General features: G+C 33.4%; 2 protein-coding genes across 2 annotated transcripts; both read left to right on the top strand.

Moving 5' to 3' along the window:
* The first annotated feature begins 2632 nt into the window (after window positions 1–2632).
* elovl6l (ELOVL family member 6, elongation of long chain fatty acids like) lies at window positions 2633–7716 on the top strand. Its single transcript, XM_056471437.1, has 4 exons — window positions 2633–2922; window positions 3023–3154; window positions 4972–5123; window positions 5890–7716. The coding sequence occupies exons 1-4, from the start codon at window positions 2828–2830 to the stop codon at window positions 6315–6317; spliced, it is 807 nt and encodes a 268-aa protein (XP_056327412.1). The 5' UTR covers window positions 2633–2827; the 3' UTR covers window positions 6318–7716.
* A 5090-nt stretch (window positions 7717–12806) lies between these two features.
* mxtx1 (mix-type homeobox gene 1) lies at window positions 12807–15826 on the top strand. Its single transcript, XM_056470352.1, is given in 4 exon segments — window positions 12807–12828; window positions 12964–13148; window positions 15145–15729; window positions 15731–15826. Coding segments are annotated over 4 exon segments (888 nt in total).
* Window positions 15827–19526: the final 3700 nt, after the last annotated feature.

Consider the following 19526-nt stretch of genomic DNA (forward strand, 5'->3'; position numbering starts at 1 on the left):
GCTCTATATAACTATATAACCTAATATTCCTAAGCTAAGTGATATGTTGAATTAGCCTACAGCACTGGTCAAATGTAATGTAGGTATAGCCAACAGAAATAGGCCACTGTTTCTGTAATTTCCCTGTCTTTCCTGAGAAAATGGTTACAGAATGCATTGTGGCAAGTCAAGGAGTGTGATCTATTTCCAGCTACTCTTTTCAGTATGATTCGTTCTTCTGATTTCTACTATAGTCATGGTTCCCAACCTCAGGTCCCACAGCAAACATTCAAAGAGCCATCAGCAGTCAAAGATCCTCAAAATAATGTTAAATCATTAAATAGTATGGGGTTATTTCTGAAGAAAATAAAACTGCAATTTGACCATTAAAATCCCTTGATAGCCAATATGTGGCTGCTAAGGCATTGTGGGTGCTTTGTATTTTGAGTGGTTGCTATAGGTGTTTTGGGAGATTTCATGGAGGTTTCTATGGCTTAGAAACTAGGTTGTCCTAGATGGTTTCTGTGGTGTTGTAGGTGGTTTTTAGTGTGAGTTGGGTGGTTACTAATGGTTTCCAGTGTTTCTAGTGTTTTTACTAGTGGCTTCTAGTGTTCTCTCTAATTTCAAGGGCTGTAGTTTCCTATAGGCCATGAGCCATTGGCTGCCTCAACTTTCAAGGTGCACAGCCTCAGGATTATTTAAAATGATTCAGATATATACTGGCATACACCCTGTTATAATACATCCCAAGAGCAGTCGTATATAGGACAGATCTAAAACCTGGATGTGTTTTTCTTTTCCTTCACTTTCGTCAATTGGTGAAGTTTGTTCCTCACCACTGTCACCACTGCATGCTTGGTTTGGAATTTGTGGAGCTGCGCATCGATGGATTTTCTCTTCAGTGTTTGAACTTTTTAAGCAGTGAAAATGAAACCACACTGAACTGAACTAAACTGAAACTCTAAAAACTGGACTGACACAGTTTCAGTTTAGTAGAACTTCTATGCTAGACTGCTCTGACGCATCTATATTGTAAAAGAGCTCTACAAATAAAGATGAATTTAATTTAATTGTAAAATGATGATGATAATAATAATAATAATAATAATAATCATAATAATAATCATAATAATATTTATAGATTTTAAGCAGCGTGGTGGCGCAGTGGGTAGCACTGTCGCCTCACAGCAAGAAGGTCGCTGGTTTAAGACCCAGCTTGGTCAGTTGGCATCTCTGTGTGGAGTTTGCATGTTCTCCCCATGTTCACGTGGGTTTCCTCCGGGTGCTCTGGTTTCCCCCACAGTCCAAAGACATGCGGTATAGGCGAATTGCATACGCTTAATTGTTCATAATGTATGTGTGTGCGTGAGAGTATATAGGTGTTTCCCAGTGATGGGTTGCGTCTGGAAGGGCATACGCTGTGCAAAACTTATGCTGGATAAGTTGGCGGTTCATTCTTTTGTGGTAATTCCAGATTAATAAAGGGACTAAGCTGAAAAGAAAATGAATGAATGAATATATATTTAAGTTATATCAAACTTTAAAATATGTTTGCTATTTATGGGTAAAACAATCCTTATAACTATGAACAATTACAAAAGGTAAAAATGTTTATTCAAACTTAACCCAAAATATGGGTTAATATAAAATGAATATTTGCAATAATATATTGGATTAGTTTTATTTTAGTCATACATAGACCTATATCACCTATCTTAGAGGGCTTTTGTGAATCATGTATCAAAGTGTAATAGCGCCCTCACGTGCCAACATGTGGTACTTCAGAAATTGCTAACCAGATACTATGGAATTTGCCACATACACGGATGTTTTACTCACATTAAACAAGAAGCCGAGAATTCGATGTCACTGAACAAGTTCAATCAAATAATGTTTATTCGCATCGACTAATTTCCATGACCCTGAAGGCATAAGGAAAGTGAGTGGATTATGTTTGTTCATTAACATAACAGTACTTTCAGTACAGGACAGTACTTTCTCCATACGCATTTGTACACAGCACCCATAACCTGTATATTTATAACAAATCTGTACATACAATCCAACATCAGATCTTTTGACTAACTGCATCTCTGTTTAATGTTTATCGTATTTTTTCATATTTATTCTGTGTTGTCACTTGTCACTTTATGTACACTGGAAGCTTCTGTAGCCAAAACAAATTCCTTGTGTGTGAAGCACACTTGGCAATAAAACTGATTCTGATTAATTATTAAATTAATTACTTTTTAAACGTACTTCTTTAAACAAAATGTAATAGCCATCTTTAAAATACAACAACGTTCGTGTCCATAAAAATATATTAACTTCGCCACTGGCATAAAAACACAATTGTATTTAGATTTCTTTCTTTCTTTCTTTCTTTCTTTCTTTCTTTCTTTCTTTCTTTCTTTCTTTCTTTCTTTCTTTCTTTCTTTCTTTCTTTCTTTCTTTCTTTTAACGTGTTAAATTAAAAAAATGAATGACATTAATTATTTGGCTGTTAACGTTATAGAACTCTCCACTGAATTTGCATAATTCATTGTAATTTTCACCTATCCAAATTGACTTTTTATCTATGCCTACGTCACAAAAACTAGTGTATCGCTGTATAAAAACTGGTACAACTCTTCCTTTCGGGAAACAAAATCAGAGAGAGGCAGAGAGTCACTCCCTAAACACCACTATTAACTCCACCCTGATTTACATAGGACAGGTGTGGACACAGGTGTGTATCTGAGGCTGCTTAGTTAACTAGTGGCTGCCGTGCCGAGCGGACAGTATCCACAAACTTTGCTCGAATTATCTTCCCCTCGAACGCAGTTTACCATAAAAAAAAAAAAAAAAAATGAACGTGACAGACTTCCAGCTTCCTTTGACCGAGTATGATTTCGAGCGTCACTTTGATGAAAGGCTTGCCATTGAATGGATGCAGGACAACTGGTAAGAGCTGTCTCTGGTTTATGTAAATACACCTGCGCCTTTGCCTGGAAATTTGTAGGAAACTCTTCTTGGTGTCATCATCTTTTTTTTTCTATTTCAGGACAAAGTCGTTTTTGTTTGGTGCTGTGTATGTAGTGCTTGTGTTTGGTGGACAGCACTTCATGAAGGACAGACAAAGACTTGATCTCCGGAAAGTGCTAGTATTGTGGTCCCTTAGTTTGGCCATTTTCAGGTGAGTACAAATGAAGTAAAACAAATATTTTCTCCTTTAATTTTTATTTTGTTGTGTCCACAAACATGTTTTTATATTCGAACTCTCTACAGACAAGATTAATACTATTCACATTAGTAATTGACCAAGGTTTTTAATACAGTTACTTTTGTTAGTTTAAACATAATTTCACCATGGTTTTGATGCACATCATTTGTAGTAAAACTGAATGCTCTTGAAAACCTGGTTACTATTTTTTTTTTAAAGATAAAAGTATGGGGAAGTTTTTGTAAGTGATTCTAATCCTGTACACCTGCCTGTACACTGCTTGTTCAGATGAAAAAGCCTCTAAATACCATCTGAAATTTTCTTCCAACTTTTTTTTTTTTCTTCCCTCCCTTCCTTCAAAGGGCTCCAGTGTGTAGGTTCAGTAATTTCACTTCCATTGCAATTAACTGCTTTTCATTGCTTTAAAAGTGAAATTTATAACTGAACATAAAAGCAGGCTGAGGGGAAAAATGCAAATTTTAGGGGAAAAAAATCAGATGGCGTTTGGATGATTCTTAATCTGATCTCTCTCTCTCTCTCTTTAAATTAAACAAACATTAGTTAGTCGTTTAGTATTTTAAGCTGTTTACTTGTGACTGAATAATATTCTCAAAATGAAGGGAATTTCTGGACCTATGAAACACTTGATCTAAAAGACTAATTATGTTAACTTAAGTTAATTAAATGCCCAGTATAACACATTTGTCTTAATTTATTTACCTTTTTTTTAAAGTTTAGTTGAATCTGACATTTAATGAAAAACCTTTTGATCTGGTACACAAAGTTCTTCAAGTAGTGTTTCTGTGATTTGTAAAGGACCTAAGGGTTTTTAAAATCTAAATTCACCTTTTCAAAAAAAAAAAAAAAAAGAATTGAATTTGTGCCAACATTTTTAAATTTATACATTTGTTGTTTTTTTTCTTAAACAATCAATAAATAGTTATTCCTGATTCTTTGTTTGGCAACAGAGTTATCCAAATGTCATACTTTAAATAATAATAACACTTTACAATATACATTTTTACAATACATAAACCGTTTTCTCCAGTAACTTATTAAAGTTTAGTCTTAATGTCTCAGTCTTAAATTTGTCTTAAGACTTTGAAACTATGAAACCCGACCTCTCTCTCAATATAAAGCCACAAAAAATAATATAAAACATCTAAAATCTATAGTTGAAACCCCATATATTGTAGTTTATTTGGCGGTTGGATATTAGGTTACAAAACATATGGTTGTTATAATGGAAAACAATATCTATTGTTTCTTGCACAAGTTTGAAACATGAGCATGCCAGCATACATGGCAGTGTGATGTTCGAGAGTAATCAATTCACGTGCTTTAAGTCTTCAGTGTCTATTGTTTGAGGCTGGCTTTGGTTTCTTTTGGGTTGGGGGAAGAAGTCTTATTTACATCTCCAAAGAAGACAGAGATGACAGCAAGCACAAAGTAACTGTTTGCATGTCTGTGAAAGGAACCATGCAATATTGTGATTGAATGGCAGCAGTAACCTCCGATCACATGCTCTTTAGATCTCTCATGGCAACTGGACTTTCACCACGTAGTGAATGTTTTGGTATTGATTTGTTAAACACAGAAACTGCCTGCAACCATAGCAGTGTTTGTCTGACATGCCTAGCATGCTTTTTTTTGTTTTTGTTTTTTCTCCTCTCTCCTCCCGCCCCACCTCAGAGTTCACTAGAGGCCTGTATTGTTTATGATTTGTTTCCATGGTGTTACAGCCTTGGCAGACAGCATTCATATGCAGTTCATGTATTTTTCTTTTTCAGTATCATTGGAGCAGTGAGAACTGGGTGCTTCATGTTGTACATTCTCAGCACCAGTGGTTTTAAGCAGTCTGTTTGTGATCAGAGCTTCTACTATGGGCCCATAAGCAAGTTCTGGGCTTGTGCTTTTGTGCTGAGCAAAGCTCCAGAACTAGGTAAGACTTTTATTTATTTATTTTTTTTTTGGACCAAAAACGACCCTCTTTTGACCTTTCACTTGCCCTCATGTTGTTCTAAACCTACATGACTTGAATTTCTGCAGTAGAGACTAAAGAAGATATTTTGAGGAACAAGCAAATTGTTTAGTACCTGAGTCAGTGTCCACCACAAAACTTGGTCTTATGAAAAACATGTTGTAACTTTATGGCTTGGTTTTACAAAGGAGTTAAGATGGGTCATTTATGCAGCTTTTATTGAATTGACTAAGAAACCATTTATGGTGTGCATCATTTATGGTGTGCAAACTAGCACTGGTGCATTTTGAGTTGTAACTGCAAGTTATTTTTAGTTAAGATATGCTCAAACATGCATTTTAGTCTAAGAAATAAGCTGTAACCCTGCTATTTAAAGGCAAAAAAAAGTCTAAATTGGGAAAAATTATTTAGGAATAGTAAATGCCATAATTCAGCGTTTCTCAATTATATCTCCCTTAAAATAGCTGCTTTAGTACCCTAAATTGTAATTTATTTGACTTTTTTTTTTTTTTTTTTTTTTTTTTCTGCAATATATTTTAAGAAAAAGATCCAGAATCATGCTGGGACCCACTGACTTTAATTGTTAGCTAAAAAAAAAAGCATTTTTTTTTTTACAAAATGATGCTATATAAAGTTATCTGATTCTAATCTTTTATATAATATTCTGGTTTTATATAGAATTTTCACATTTCCTAACCCTCACGTTGTCAACCCCCTCCCCCCACAGGTGACACCATGTTTATTGTCCTGCGCAAGCAGCGTCTGATCTTCCTGCACTGGTATCATCACATCACTGTGCTGGTGTACTCTTGGTATTCCTACAAAGACCAGGTCGCCGGTGGAGGCTGGTTCATGACCATGAATTACACCGTCCACGCACTCATGTACAGCTACTACGCAGCCCGTGCTGCAGGACTCCGTGTGCCAAAACCCTGTGCCATCCTCATCACATCCTCTCAGATTGCCCAGATGGCCATGGGCCTGGCAGTAAGTGCACTAGTGTACCAGTGGATGCAAGATGGGGACTGTCCATCTTACCTAGATAACATAGTGTGGGCTTCGCTCATGTACCTCAGCTATTTGCTCCTCTTCAGTTCTTTCTTTTATCAGTCCTACATGAAGAGTTCCAAACCCAAAATCATCAAAAGAGAGTAATTTGCAGGCCTTGTTTTTGGTGGTTATTCTAAGATACATTTATTATTATTATTTATAACGGACTACAGTCCTGTCTCGTTTTAGAAATTGGCTATGTCTGTAAGGCTGTTCATCTACAAGCTTTCATTTTCTGGTGTTAGTTAAGCATCAAATACAGCTCTTTATTTTATAGTTCAGAACTTTTTTTTTTAAAGGTTTTGAACAAAATCCAAACTGTTTTGGTTGGAGTTTATTCCCTCAAGAGTGTTTGTTCCTGCAGAGAAAGCCAACATTTTTTGCAGGCTTGACGACATGCCATGAACCAATCTGTAACATATGGTTTATACCGTAGCATGTGCCAAAATCCTTGTAATCTATGTTTGTGGCCTGAAAACAAGCGAGTGATTCGCTGATACACGTTTTATTGCGCCACACCTTTTAAATTTCATCTATTTAGTACATGCTCTCCTGGAGTGTAGGTGTTAATGCATACTAGTCTTTAACCTCATGATGTCACAGAAACTTGAATTATCTGTGCTGACTGGTTGAACGAGTTAACATTCGTTTAAATTGACAAATATTTTGACTGGAATTCTCTTCAAGGACGACACCCGACGTTCTCGTGTTCATTCTGTGCATGTTTCTGTCATGACTTCACCGCAGCTCTGTTTTAATGAAGTAACAGCATGTTAAACCAGTTGAAGGAATGATTGATTTGAGCTCTTGTCCACATATTGGGTAGAGTCAGCATGAAATATTTTCTCTCTGGCTGTGTTGAATTGCTGCTTTACAGATGAGTTAAACCATAGCCGTCCATGTAATGGTGTTTGTTACTTGAATCTCTATTATTATTATTATTAAGCACAGTTTTATTTATGTATTTAACTTGTATATCACACACAGTCACTTTTGGGATATCGTTTGTTTTATGGTTGTGCGTTTAGCTTTCTACTGAAATTATAATAATGAGGTTGAGCAAAATGATCATTCTGAAAGATTGCATTATGTATTTCTAGAGCACAAACTTTTGAGAGGATATTCAGTGAAATTTAACATGGATTCTAACACCGTTTGAAATGCTGCTATTGCCTGAGATCTTGTTTCTTTTGTTTGTATCAAAACTGTGAAAATGTATTATGTATTTGCATTTAAGGGACATTAGGATTGTTTTAAAGAATTTTTATGGCTTTGTCTTTAGTATGTTAAGAATGGCAGCATATTACTTAACTTGTTTACATTTTAGGAATAGCAAAGTTGAATGTCATGGCATTAAGTTGCAAAACATTTACTCCTGTATTTTAATGAACAAGAACGTACATGTAAAAAGACAAACAAACAAAAAAAAAAACATGCTAAATATAATTTTTTTTCCAACCTGAAGATCTGTACACTATTTTTTTAGCTAGTATGATGTAATTATAAATGTGTATATTTATTTGTTGTCAATAAAGCTGTTTCTGTAGTTTTGTGTGTGTGTGTGTGACATTTTTACTCTACACAGGTTTTTTTTTTTTTTTTTTTTTCTACTCTGACGAGATCTAAGCATATTTTATGCATTAGCACACACACACACACACACACATGCAAATTTTAGTTGTGAACAGGAAGTGTGCACACTTCCACTTGTGTAAATGTTATTCTCACTGTTTAATTAGGCCAGTTGTTTCTCTCCCGGTAGAAAATAGATCTGCTTAATGGTTTGAGAGAACACCCTTCAGAAAGAAATGATTTCTTTATAACATATTTTAGTCTCTGAAATTAATATTTAATAAGCATAGTGGCAAGGGCACTCTGTAAAAATATTCTGGGTACGTTTTTTTTATTCCCCCCCCCACCACCACCACCACCACCACCACCACTAGCGGGCAGGAACTAAACAGCCTCCGACTGACCCCGGTATTTGTCATGACTAGCCAGTGAGTAACTTGCCATTTAGGTGACACTTCTCATCGCCCTGCTGGAAACAAAGGTTAAGTGACTTGCTCAAGGGGACAGTATAGCTGTGATAGAGTGAAATTGAGATTGTATTAACTCTTCAATGCCTGGTTCTTGCTTAGTGCCACCTTCAAAATACTGACTTTTACGTGCAGCCACTTAAGCCACCGACAAATTTATTCAATCAAAAAAAAGTTTGGTTTTCTTAAACCAAATACACTGTAAAAAATGCTGGGTTCCTCAATTCCTTCATTTTGTGTTAAATTAATTGTTGTTTTTTTTTCTTTTTTCAAATTTAAAGGAACTCGACAAAAAAGTTGATTCGGCTCATTTTAAATAATCAGTTAGAACAAGCAGAAAAAACAATATCTTGAGTCTAGGACTTAAATTCAATAGTATTTTATGTGACAGAAAATTATATTTAAAGTTACATATATATATATATATATATATATATATATATATATATATATATATATATATATATATAAGTTACATGTTATTTCATCAACTTCCCAGAAGTAAAATGTTAAATTTAGACTATAAACAAAGCTACACTACAGTGATGAGGTCAGATATATGAATGTGAGTAGACCTAAGAGTAGACTCTTAAAGTATGGGCCTACATTATTTTTTTAAATAAAAGACAGTGATGCAAATGTTATTATATTTTTATTTTATTGCATTTTTGTTTAAAAGAGGCAATATCAAAAGAGGAAAATTTATTATTGACTGCCGCTCTACCAAATGGTTGACCATGTTTTTACTGTTTTAAATAATTACTAAAGTCATTTAAAGAATGACTGTTTTAAGTAGTGGCTTACACACGGTTTAAAAAAAAAATTCAAACAAACATAATTCTGTTGCATTACTACACATGATTTCTTGTTTTTTTTTTTTTATACAATAAAACCAAAATCATGTTAAATGAGAATCTGAAATATTTTATGGCACACTTTAAAAAAAGTTTTTTTTTGTTTTTTTTAAATAAATTGGTCTTACACATCATATTTTCAGATTTTTTTATAGTATATGCATTAGTTCTGGTACTTTTACAATAAACCGACACATCTACCATTTGGTCGAGGTTGATATTTTAGAAATTATGGGATGTGTTGAAAGAAAACGCATTGAGTGTGTTAAGCAGCATTAGGAGTTAAGAAATGCAATCCAAACATTTTTTTTTCTTGGTGGTGCAGTTAAATGGTTAATAAGTTAAAAATAAGTATTTGACTGTCACAATCAGTAAACCTAAAAATTTCAGTGTTAGTATTGATGTATTTCATGGAGCATAAAAAGAAGACGTTGTTTTAGGCATTTAATCAGAACCCTTTGATTTAGGACAATGGAAGAGCAGTGCGCAAAAGCAACTCATTTCTGTGTTTAATCTATTAAAATGCATCATTCCTGCATCTGTATGGCATCAGTTTGCATGTTCACCATATCCAAGGTCAAATTTATATCTTTACAAACATCTCTTTATTTTGTCGTTGAAAAGTCAACTAAACATTCTTCTGAAATGTCTGAATGTACCTGAATGTAGAACTGTACATGACAAAAAAAGAAAGAAAAATCAAATAAAAACATATTTTGAATAACTATTTAAAGCTCAAGGCTGACACCTACTGTTTTTGTCTTCTGAACTAAGGTCACTAAGTTGCAAAGTCAAAAATATGGAAATACATATTATACTATACATAAAGAGAAAGGAAAAGAAATTGACTCACTGCATATTTGAGTAAAATTCTAAAAATCTTTTAAAAAGATGGTTTTATAGAAGAACCTTTCTTATTTATAGAATTACAGATATAAAAGATAAATTATCCAGCTATCCAGGAAAACTGTTATTCAAAAAACGTGTGCAGAACATTTTATAGAAATTTTACCACAAAAGAACATTTTGTTTAATAGATGTTAAACATAAAGAACCTTTATTTTTACACGTGTAAAGAACTCCTTGAACAATGCACTATTAACAATGTAAAGGTTTTTTATAGGCATTGATGGTTCCATTAAGAGCCTTTAAAATCCAAGGAAACTCCACCAAAAGGGACTTCATTTATTCATTTTTATTAACGTTTATAAAATGTACTACGAAAAAATATGCTTTTAAGAGCTGTTTAATGAAAGAGTATTTTTGTTGTTGTTGTTTTTTACCTTTATTGTTTTGTGTGAAGAAACGTTTGTATAATGGAAATATTCTTGTGAAATGTTCTTTATGGAAGCACAGATTCCAAAACTTTACAGGCAGGTACTTGTATGCAAAACAAATACATGAAAACTATCTCGAATTTGCACATTTATCTTAAAATAACAAGTTGATTGGATTTGGACTGCAACAGAATGCAGTATCAGCTAAAAGGGTGTGTTTGATTAATGGGGGGGGATGTAAAACTTTACTTTTGTTAGTGATTTTGTGATAAAACTTAGCAAATTCAATGCAGACTTGCCAAAGTATTTAACAAAAATGCCATTCAAATTGCATTCAAAAACTTTCAAATGATGTGATTAGATTAATCTGGAATCAAATAAACAGTTTTTTGAATTTGTTTTATGAATATGTGTATCTTGTATCGTAGATGATGACATACATACTTCATTAATTTTGTGTTTACATAAAACAAACCATCAAAATGAACAGGTCAATGTTTCTATACGGGGCTGAAAGGTCCCTGTGAGGTTGTCGGATGCAGTTTGCTTTAGTTGAACAGCACGTCTCAACAGCTCATCTGCATTGACAAGCTTGACAAGCACCTTGACTTTGAAATGACTGTTATCCCCTCTGGATCCTCTGGAGCGACAGCACTCACGCATGCAAACTGTCCTATTAATCATTCCACAAAACGCTCTCCATGTTTTCTCTGGCTTCCACAAATGTTTCTTTTATGTTCCTTTTGAAAAGAGATCAGATGACACAAAGAGATACCCATTCACAGCCTTTTGTTTAAGCATGTTACTAATGTCTTTGTTAGTTAATATTTTCTGGAGTCTATTGTTTTATTGATTACAATACTTGAATGGAGAGAAAGAAAAAAACAACAACAACAACATCCATTTACACACATTTTTAGACAATTTTAAATCTTGATTCAACAGTATAGTTGATTAATGCACCAAAACAAGGCTTCTCTGTTAGTTAGTGTTAAATTTTAAGCCTTTGTTTATAAAACCAAAGCATTTTATGTTATATTTTATGAATATTTTTATATTTTTCAATCCCTTTTGCTCTACGGTCGAAGGATATTGACAATTTCAGAAACAGAATGCTGAAATCTTTAATATACATTTTTAAATAAGTGCAAAACCCACCGGTCAACTTTATTCATTCATTTATTAATTTTCTTTTCGGCTAAGTCCCTTTATTAATCTGGGACCGCCACAGCGGAATGAACCGTCAACTTATCCAGCATATGTTTTACACAACTGATGCCCTTTAAACTTTTCACAACTAACTGAAAGTTAATTCTACTCATTCGAAAAGAGTTTTGAACTCAGTGTTGAAGGTAATGAGTTAATTTAATAGCTCATTATTTCAACTTAAATGAAGTAAGTTCACAGTACTCATATAGATTTTTTTGAACTCAAATGGTTTGAGTTGCCTTAACTTATTTGGTTTTAGTACTAAGTTGGTTTGAGTTCTTTTAATCTATGGGGTTTTATTGTGCTTAAATTGCTTCGTTTGTTCAAATGAATTAAGTTCACAGTACTCATTAGGATTAGTTTAGCTTAAATTATTTGTTGCAATCAATTTCCTCAAATGGTTTGAGTTACCCTAATTTATTGGGTTTAACAGTGTATTAAAAGTATATGTTGTAGTCATTATGACTGCTCATCCAGCAAGATAATAAATAAAACATATTAAAAGTCTGCATAGCTAATAAAATATAGAATCTTATAAAATCAAAAATACTTGTAATGTTGCTTGTTGTTCTTATTATTCTCATATTTGAAATGTAATGAATGAATAATTCTAACAAATATAGATCAAAGACATTTTGGTGTCAAATTATAATTAAAATATATTTTTACATAAAACATATTCAATGTACGTAATGCAATGCAAGTGACTCAATAAGCATAACTGAAATTTCAACAGAAAGATACAGCATATTTATTTTGACCTGCAGTTATTAACATCTAATATTCTTATTCTAAATATGCCTGACAAGAATTATTTTGTATAACTCTTCTGAAAAATCATGGTAAAAATACATGATAATATTATGTTTTGCTCATAAAACAATAAAATTAAACAGAACACATTGGTAAAAATGATCAAATAAAAGCTCTATTAAATCTTTGTTGTATGAATATATTCAATTATTAATACTTTTTTGACAATCATGTTTTACATGCTTAAGTAATAGCTTAGGTTGGCTTAGGTCTCATTCCTATTTCACCCATCATAAGCACTTCTAACGGGGGAGGTGGGGGTGAAAGGGGGGTCATAGGAGCAGGACAGGAGGGCACAGGTATAAAACTCTGCTGAAGGGGTCAGAAATCAAATCCCTGAGGAGCATCAAACAAGACAGACCTTCACTGTCAACTCCAGGATTCCACCAGTGAAGACGTAACATGTGGAAAGACAACACTATTGGTAAACATTACTGAAGATTTCTACTAAATGATAAGTTTCCACAGTTCATTTGAAATATGACATTCAAGCTAATAATGTTTTTAGCATTGCATTAATTATTATCATTTATTTATTTTAAATTTGTAATTTTTTTAGATGCTTCTGCTAAAACATCTGGAAGTGGTGCTGTATCCAGAAGCGCAAGTCGCAGGAAAAGGACAAGTTTCTCCAAGGAACACGTTGAGCTTCTGCGAGCTACATTTGAAACAGACCCTTACCCTGGAATCAGTCTCAGAGAGAGTCTTTCCCAAACCACAGGTCTGCCAGAGTCTCGCATACAGGTGGGCTGTCATGTTTAATGGCAAATTATGAACAGTAACACTGAATTCAGTACAGTTTAAAGGGATAGTTCACTATGGTATTGAATTAATGTCATCATTGACTCAGCCTCAACTTGTTCACATATGACTTTCTTCAATGAATCTTCTTGCTATTAATTAGAACAGAACACATTTTGAAGAATTTATCAAGTACTTTATGCATATGCGTTTATATTCATTCTTTTTTATGCACCCTGCAGTTTTTCAAAGATTGCATAATAAAAGTTAGTGGGGTCCAACATTGTTTTAAATCCAACAATGCATATGATAAATTCTTCGAAATGTGTCAGAAATTAACTTTACATTATAATGAATAATATTTGCCCTCAGGAATTAATTTACATGGAATGAAATTTTAAAATGACCTCATTACTAATATTACAAATACGTACTTACCTTATTACAAATACCCATATCTGTGCACCCACTTTAATCATTTAACTACAAAGTGTTACTAAAAAGTATTGTTAACAAACAATTTAATGCTTCTCAGTGGTGGCAAAGACAACAACTGCATATTTGCAGGTTTCAATTATATATACAGTTGAAGTCAGAATTATTAGCCTCCCTTTGAATCTTTTTTTTCTTTTTTAAATATTTCCCAAATAATGTTTAACAGAGCAGGGAAATTTTCACATTATGTCTGATAATATTTTTTCTTCTGGAGAAGGTCTTGTTTGTTTTATTTCGGCTAGAATAAAAGCAGATTTTAATTTTCTTAAAAACATTTTAAGGTCAATATTATTAACCCCCCTAAGCTATATATTTTTTCAATAGTCTACAGAACAAAACATCATTATACAATAACTTGCCTAATTACCCTAACCTGCCTAGTTAACCTAGTTAACCTAGTTAAGCCTTTAAATGTCACTTTAAGCTGTATAGAAGTGTCTTGAAAAATATCTAGTAAAAAATTATTTACTGTCATCATGGCAAAGATAAAATAAATCAGTTATTAGAAATGAGTTATTAAAACTATTAAGTTTAGAAATGTGTTGAAAAAAATCTTCTCTCTGTTATACAGAAATTGGGGGAAAAAATAAACAGGGCGGGGGGTGGTCTAATAATTCAGAGGGGTTAATAATTCTGACTTTAACTGTATATCATTATAATTTATCAATTGAAAATTTCAATCAAATTTTAAAGAGCAATATAACGACAAAAACCTTTCTCGATTATTATTATTTTGGCTGATTTCACTTTTCACCCCAATCCCTACTATCACAAAGGATTTATTTTAATTGTACAGGGGCTTTTTGCCCCAATATCTTAAATAATTGGGGCATTATTATTCAAGTAGGTTGGATCGTGTAAGGGTATATACAAAGACAACTTTTGCACCTATTTGTCTGAGAGTAAATTTAAAATATCTTAATGTAAAAAACTTTCGGACCCTGCTTAAATATACATGTTAAATGCATGAACTTTTTAAGATTGTAGAACCCTAGAACCCTAGTAATATTCATTATATGCTTAAGAATACACACACTGCTTTGAAACAACATTAGAAATAAAACATTAAACATAAAGTAAAATTTGGGGGTGAGCTATCCTTTTAAGATTAATAAGCAAATAGTCTTTTTTGTATCTCTCATGTATTTTGTAAATCGCCAGACACATAAAAACAGTTGAAGTGATATCTAATAATGCCTTACATGAAAACACTGTTTGCCATCACTGATAGCACTATCAATATCTGCCATGACGTAAGCGACTTTGTTTTTATCAGCTGTTTAGTTAAGAGACCGTACAGCCTGTAAACAATAGACATACCAAGCACAGATAACCATCCTGACTATACACACTGCTAACTGCATGTCATCTCGCAATGATTAACCTCAGTCTTTAACAGGAAAGCTCTTACAGTATCTGCATGCACTAGACGGTTGACTATAATCTATCAACTGTATTCTTATGAGTCTGCCTCATTTGATCTCAATGTCTCCATTCACAATAGGTCTGGTTCCAGAATAGGAGAGCTCGCACGTTGAAATGCAAGGGTGGTAAGAAGCCATTGTGGCAGACCGACCTGCCGGCCTACAACATGCAGACTTCACCAATGCAAATACATCGGGAAAATAACGAATCCACTGGAGGAACTGGAACTTTATGTTCACCACCGCCTGCATATCCAGATCGTATAAAGGAAGAAATGGAAAAAGATGCAGTGTGCGGATGTGACACTCCATCTTCCATGTCTATCGGCGACGATTCTGGCTATTGCACCCCTTCATACCATCAAAGCAGAGCCATTCAATCCCATATGAGCCCTTCTCCTCTTTTAAGCCCAGAGCATCAGATGCCCCCTAATTGGGGTGTGAGGTACGGCAGGAGGTCTCCTATGAGCTCCATGTGGAGTCCATATCATCTGGAAGCATATGCCTGCAATCCAGGATTTTTTTACTCGCAGTCTGAAAAACACAACACTCTTCAACCCCTGACCCCTGTTACTCCTGACTCGGGCTGCTGGGAGGCTGGTTTGGACGGGACTTCTCCTGTTGACAACCCAGACGTCCCAAGAATGGAGTGCCAGCAGGAAAGCGGGGTCCACCATGGACCGCTGCCGGAGCTTCCGACACTGTCACTGCAGGAGATCCTGGGAGAGCTTCAAGGAGACTGGTGGCAGGGTGAAGGACTAAACAACCACTCCACTGAGGATAACCATGTGTATAGCTGAATTTTGAAGGGTTGGATTTTATTTATAACTATTTATTATTCAATGTATTTATTGACTAAAATCAATAATGTAATATTTATTTGATTCAAAACAACATGAAAATTTTTTTAAGTTTTCTGACTGATCAAGTGTATTTATCTTAATTAATATTTGGTATTTTAAAAAAAATTGTTTTTGGGTAAATTGTAATCATGCAGCTGTGTGTATATAGTTTATATAGATTTTAAATAAAGATGCCTAATTTCTTCTAATGTTCCTTTAAGTGATTTCATACAATTGTTCTGAGTAGGCATGTTCACTTCGTTCATGGATGAGGTCAGTGCTGAACACTGATAAGAATCAGTCTGTAGGTTGCAGGGAATTTTGGTGCATAACACTTTCTGTCATCCACGGGGTCAAATGTACTGTATGTGCATAATACTTTCATGAGGAATGAAAAAAATGTACAGAATTATTCCAAAATTTTGTAAATTGCTTCTAAAATGTAGTTTATTTCCGTGGACTATGTTAGCAACAATGTTGAGGAAAGTTACTTTAGAAAGTAATGCTTTACAATATTGAGTTACTCCCCCAATAAGATATGTAGTCGAGTTACTTAGTTACTTTCTATGGTAAGTAATGCATTATGTTACTTTTGAGTTACTTTTGCGTTGCTTTTTCTGACCTGGCAATCAGGTCAGGCTTGATCTCTTTCAGTACTTGCAGGGTTTCTTCTTTTTCTTCTTCTTCTTCTTCTTCTTCTTCTTCTTCTTCTTCTTCTTCTTCTTTTTTAAATAAAGGGAGCTCTACAATAAACAACACACTGTATAACCTTCATTTACTTTAAAAAAAAAAAAACAATTAAAAACTAATGTTGGATAATGTTATCTTTGGAGAACTTCCTGACGCCAGAGCCATACATGCCGTATATACAGATTAATGAAAGTTTAAAGCAATGCAATTGCTACTTTTGTACTTTTTGTCTTATTAATAAGTAAAACCACAGTCCATTCAGATAATCCTCTTGTCTTTTTCTTTTATGTGTTCAAAATAAAGAGAATATTTCTATCGCAGAAATGTAAGGCTATCTTCCTTTCTGCCTGTTCCTGCAAGTCTCTCATTGCTTGCTGAATTCAATGCGACAACATCAATTTATTTCAGCAATTAAATTTTTAAAAGTGAATTATTTATTCACTCATTTTCTTTTCAGCTTAATCCCTTTAATAATCTGGGGTAGGCACAGCGGAATTAACCGCCAACTTATCCAGCATGTTTTACACAGCAGATGCCCTTCCAGCTGCAACTTAGAAAAGTAATATTATTGCGTAACTCGTGTTACTTGTAAAGCATTACCCCCAACACTGGATAGCAAAGCTTTTTCTTTTAGCATTACACCAAGCTTCAGTGACACAAAATACTTCAGAAATTATTCTTATACACTCTTAACTATATTCTGTAGAATCTACATTAACTTACTGCAGCAGTTGCAGCAGTTTGGGATTAACTTACAGTAAATAAATTGCAGCAAAAATACTGTACTTACATTTACAGCACCATTTATATAACTGTATATGTATTTACAGTATTGTATTTGTATATATTTTACTTCATAATGCAACATTAAAATACAGCATAACTGTCATACAGTCAAATTCAAGTCATATTACAATTAACTAATGTGTAATTTACAGAAATCTTTAACAGTGTATACTGATTTGATGCCCAGAGAAAATTATTTACTTGTTAATTTATTTTTTAGGCAATGGTGAAAACAGTGCTACTTCATATTGTTGTAGAACCCATGATATTTCTTTCCACAAAAAATATTTTTCATATTAATAACCCAACAGCTGGACTGTGAAAACAAAACTGACTAAATAATAATACAATGACAATGGCTAAGAGAACTGAGCACTTGCACAACTGTTTGTATACCTTAATTTTAACCAATGCTATATATAATAAAAAAACTGATGAGCGTCTGTGGGTCCGGTTTTGCATTGTGGGTCCGGTTTCCCCCACAGTGCAAAAACATGTGGTATAGGTGGATTGGGTAAACAAAATTGTCCGTAGTGTATGTGTGTGAATGAGTGTGTATGGATGTTTCCCAGTGATGGTTTGGATAGGGATGGGAGGGTATTCGCTGCATAAAACATATGCTGGATAAGTTGGCAGTTCATTCTGCTGTGGCGACCCCTGATAAATAAAGGGTCTAAGCCAAAGGAAAATGAATAAATGAATAAATTAATAAATTAATAAATGAATGAATGAATGAATAAATGAATGAATGAATGAACGAATGAATGAATGAACGAATGAATGAATGAAAAAAACTGATTGCAGATATAGACAGAGAGAAGAACTTGAAATGCAATGTAAAATCTAGTGATCCAAAAAGAGCATACTCTATGCTATGAAAAATGATTATAGACCAATAAAGGAACTTCTTGGTTGAAAAGGTTTTATGTATTCAGGTAATTCATGTACACAAACAAATAAATATATGTAAATGTGTGCTTTTTATCACAAATTAACATAAAGTACTTGATAGGATTACGACTGCAGCAGAATGCTAGTCAGTCTCAGCTGTCAAAATGGGTGTCTTTGATTAATGAGGGGTGAAATGGGTCTGTCATCCATAAAATATGTGAGATATTAGTCTCACATAGTCTCCTCACAGCTTGTAGTCAACACTAACAGTTTTCTAAAATACAAGTAAAAAAGCATCTTTTAGCAATCAGTGCTCAACAAGTGTTTTTCTAATTTCATAAAGAGTTAATATCAGTTAAAACAATAAAACTAAAACTTTGTATGGTCTTTTATTCCCTTAAATATTTAAATAAGTAAATGTTCATATTACAACATGTTTAATTTTCACATAAATATATCTATAATGGTAACAGTATAAATTTTCTCCCTTTATTTTGACCGCTTTCAAAAAATTTATCTGAAACATTAAAATAATCTCTTTTTACATGCATTTACAATGCCAAATGCTAAAATATGTATATGAAATCCCTTTTGTAAATAATATATAGTCTTTGACACGTATATTTATTCCGTATATAAGTTTATATTTTTTACTTGTATGCTAAATTAGCGAGTTTGTTCGCAAATTAAAAAATATTCAGTAAATTACAAAAACAATCATTGTATAATTTGTGTATATAAAATAAAGTAACTAATAAATATTCATATCTTCTCAGTATCTGCTTTTTTATTGTAAATAGTTAGAACTGAGTCAATCAAGCGCCACATATACTTGCAAAATAAAAGACAGTTTTGCAAACAAAAAAATTAATTATTGAGCAAAAAAAAAAAAAAAAAAAAATGCAAATCTCCAAAAATGGCAAAGCAAAAAATTATTTTTGAGAAACAAAAATGTATTTTGCTAACAAAAATAAAGAACTGCAAAGGGAAAATTAAGTCTTAAAAAATAAGAATGAAATTTGCTAACAAAAAAGAACTGCAAATAAAAATCAAGCAGAGCAATAAATAAATAAATAAATAAATAAATAAATAAATAAATAAACTAAAATATTTGCATATATTCATTTAACCTTGACTTTGCGAGGGCCTGCCATAAACGCCCAAGTTCCCTTGACTCCGCCCCCTTGTCAAATCAGTGCCACAAAGTTCAGAAACGTGAAGTGCAAAGTGAAAACAGCATCGCAAACTCACGG

Source organism: Danio aesculapii, chromosome 13 (assembly GCF_903798145.1).
Source record: "Danio aesculapii chromosome 13, fDanAes4.1, whole genome shotgun sequence".
Lineage (NCBI taxonomy): Eukaryota > Metazoa > Chordata > Actinopteri > Cypriniformes > Danionidae > Danio > Danio aesculapii.

Excerpts from the sequence above, each read along its gene's own strand:
- elovl6l (XM_056471437.1), top strand. The coding sequence starts at position 2,828 with ATGAACGTGACAGACTTCCAGCTTCCTTTGACCGAGTATGATTTCGAG. Across the intron at positions 2,923-3,022 it reads GAATGGATGCAGGACAACTG|GACAAAGTCGTTTTTGTTTG; the intron begins GTAAGAGCTGTC and ends TTTCTATTTCAG. Across the intron at positions 5,124-5,889 it reads GAGCAAAGCTCCAGAACTAG|GTGACACCATGTTTATTGTC; the intron begins GTAAGACTTTTA and ends CTCCCCCCACAG.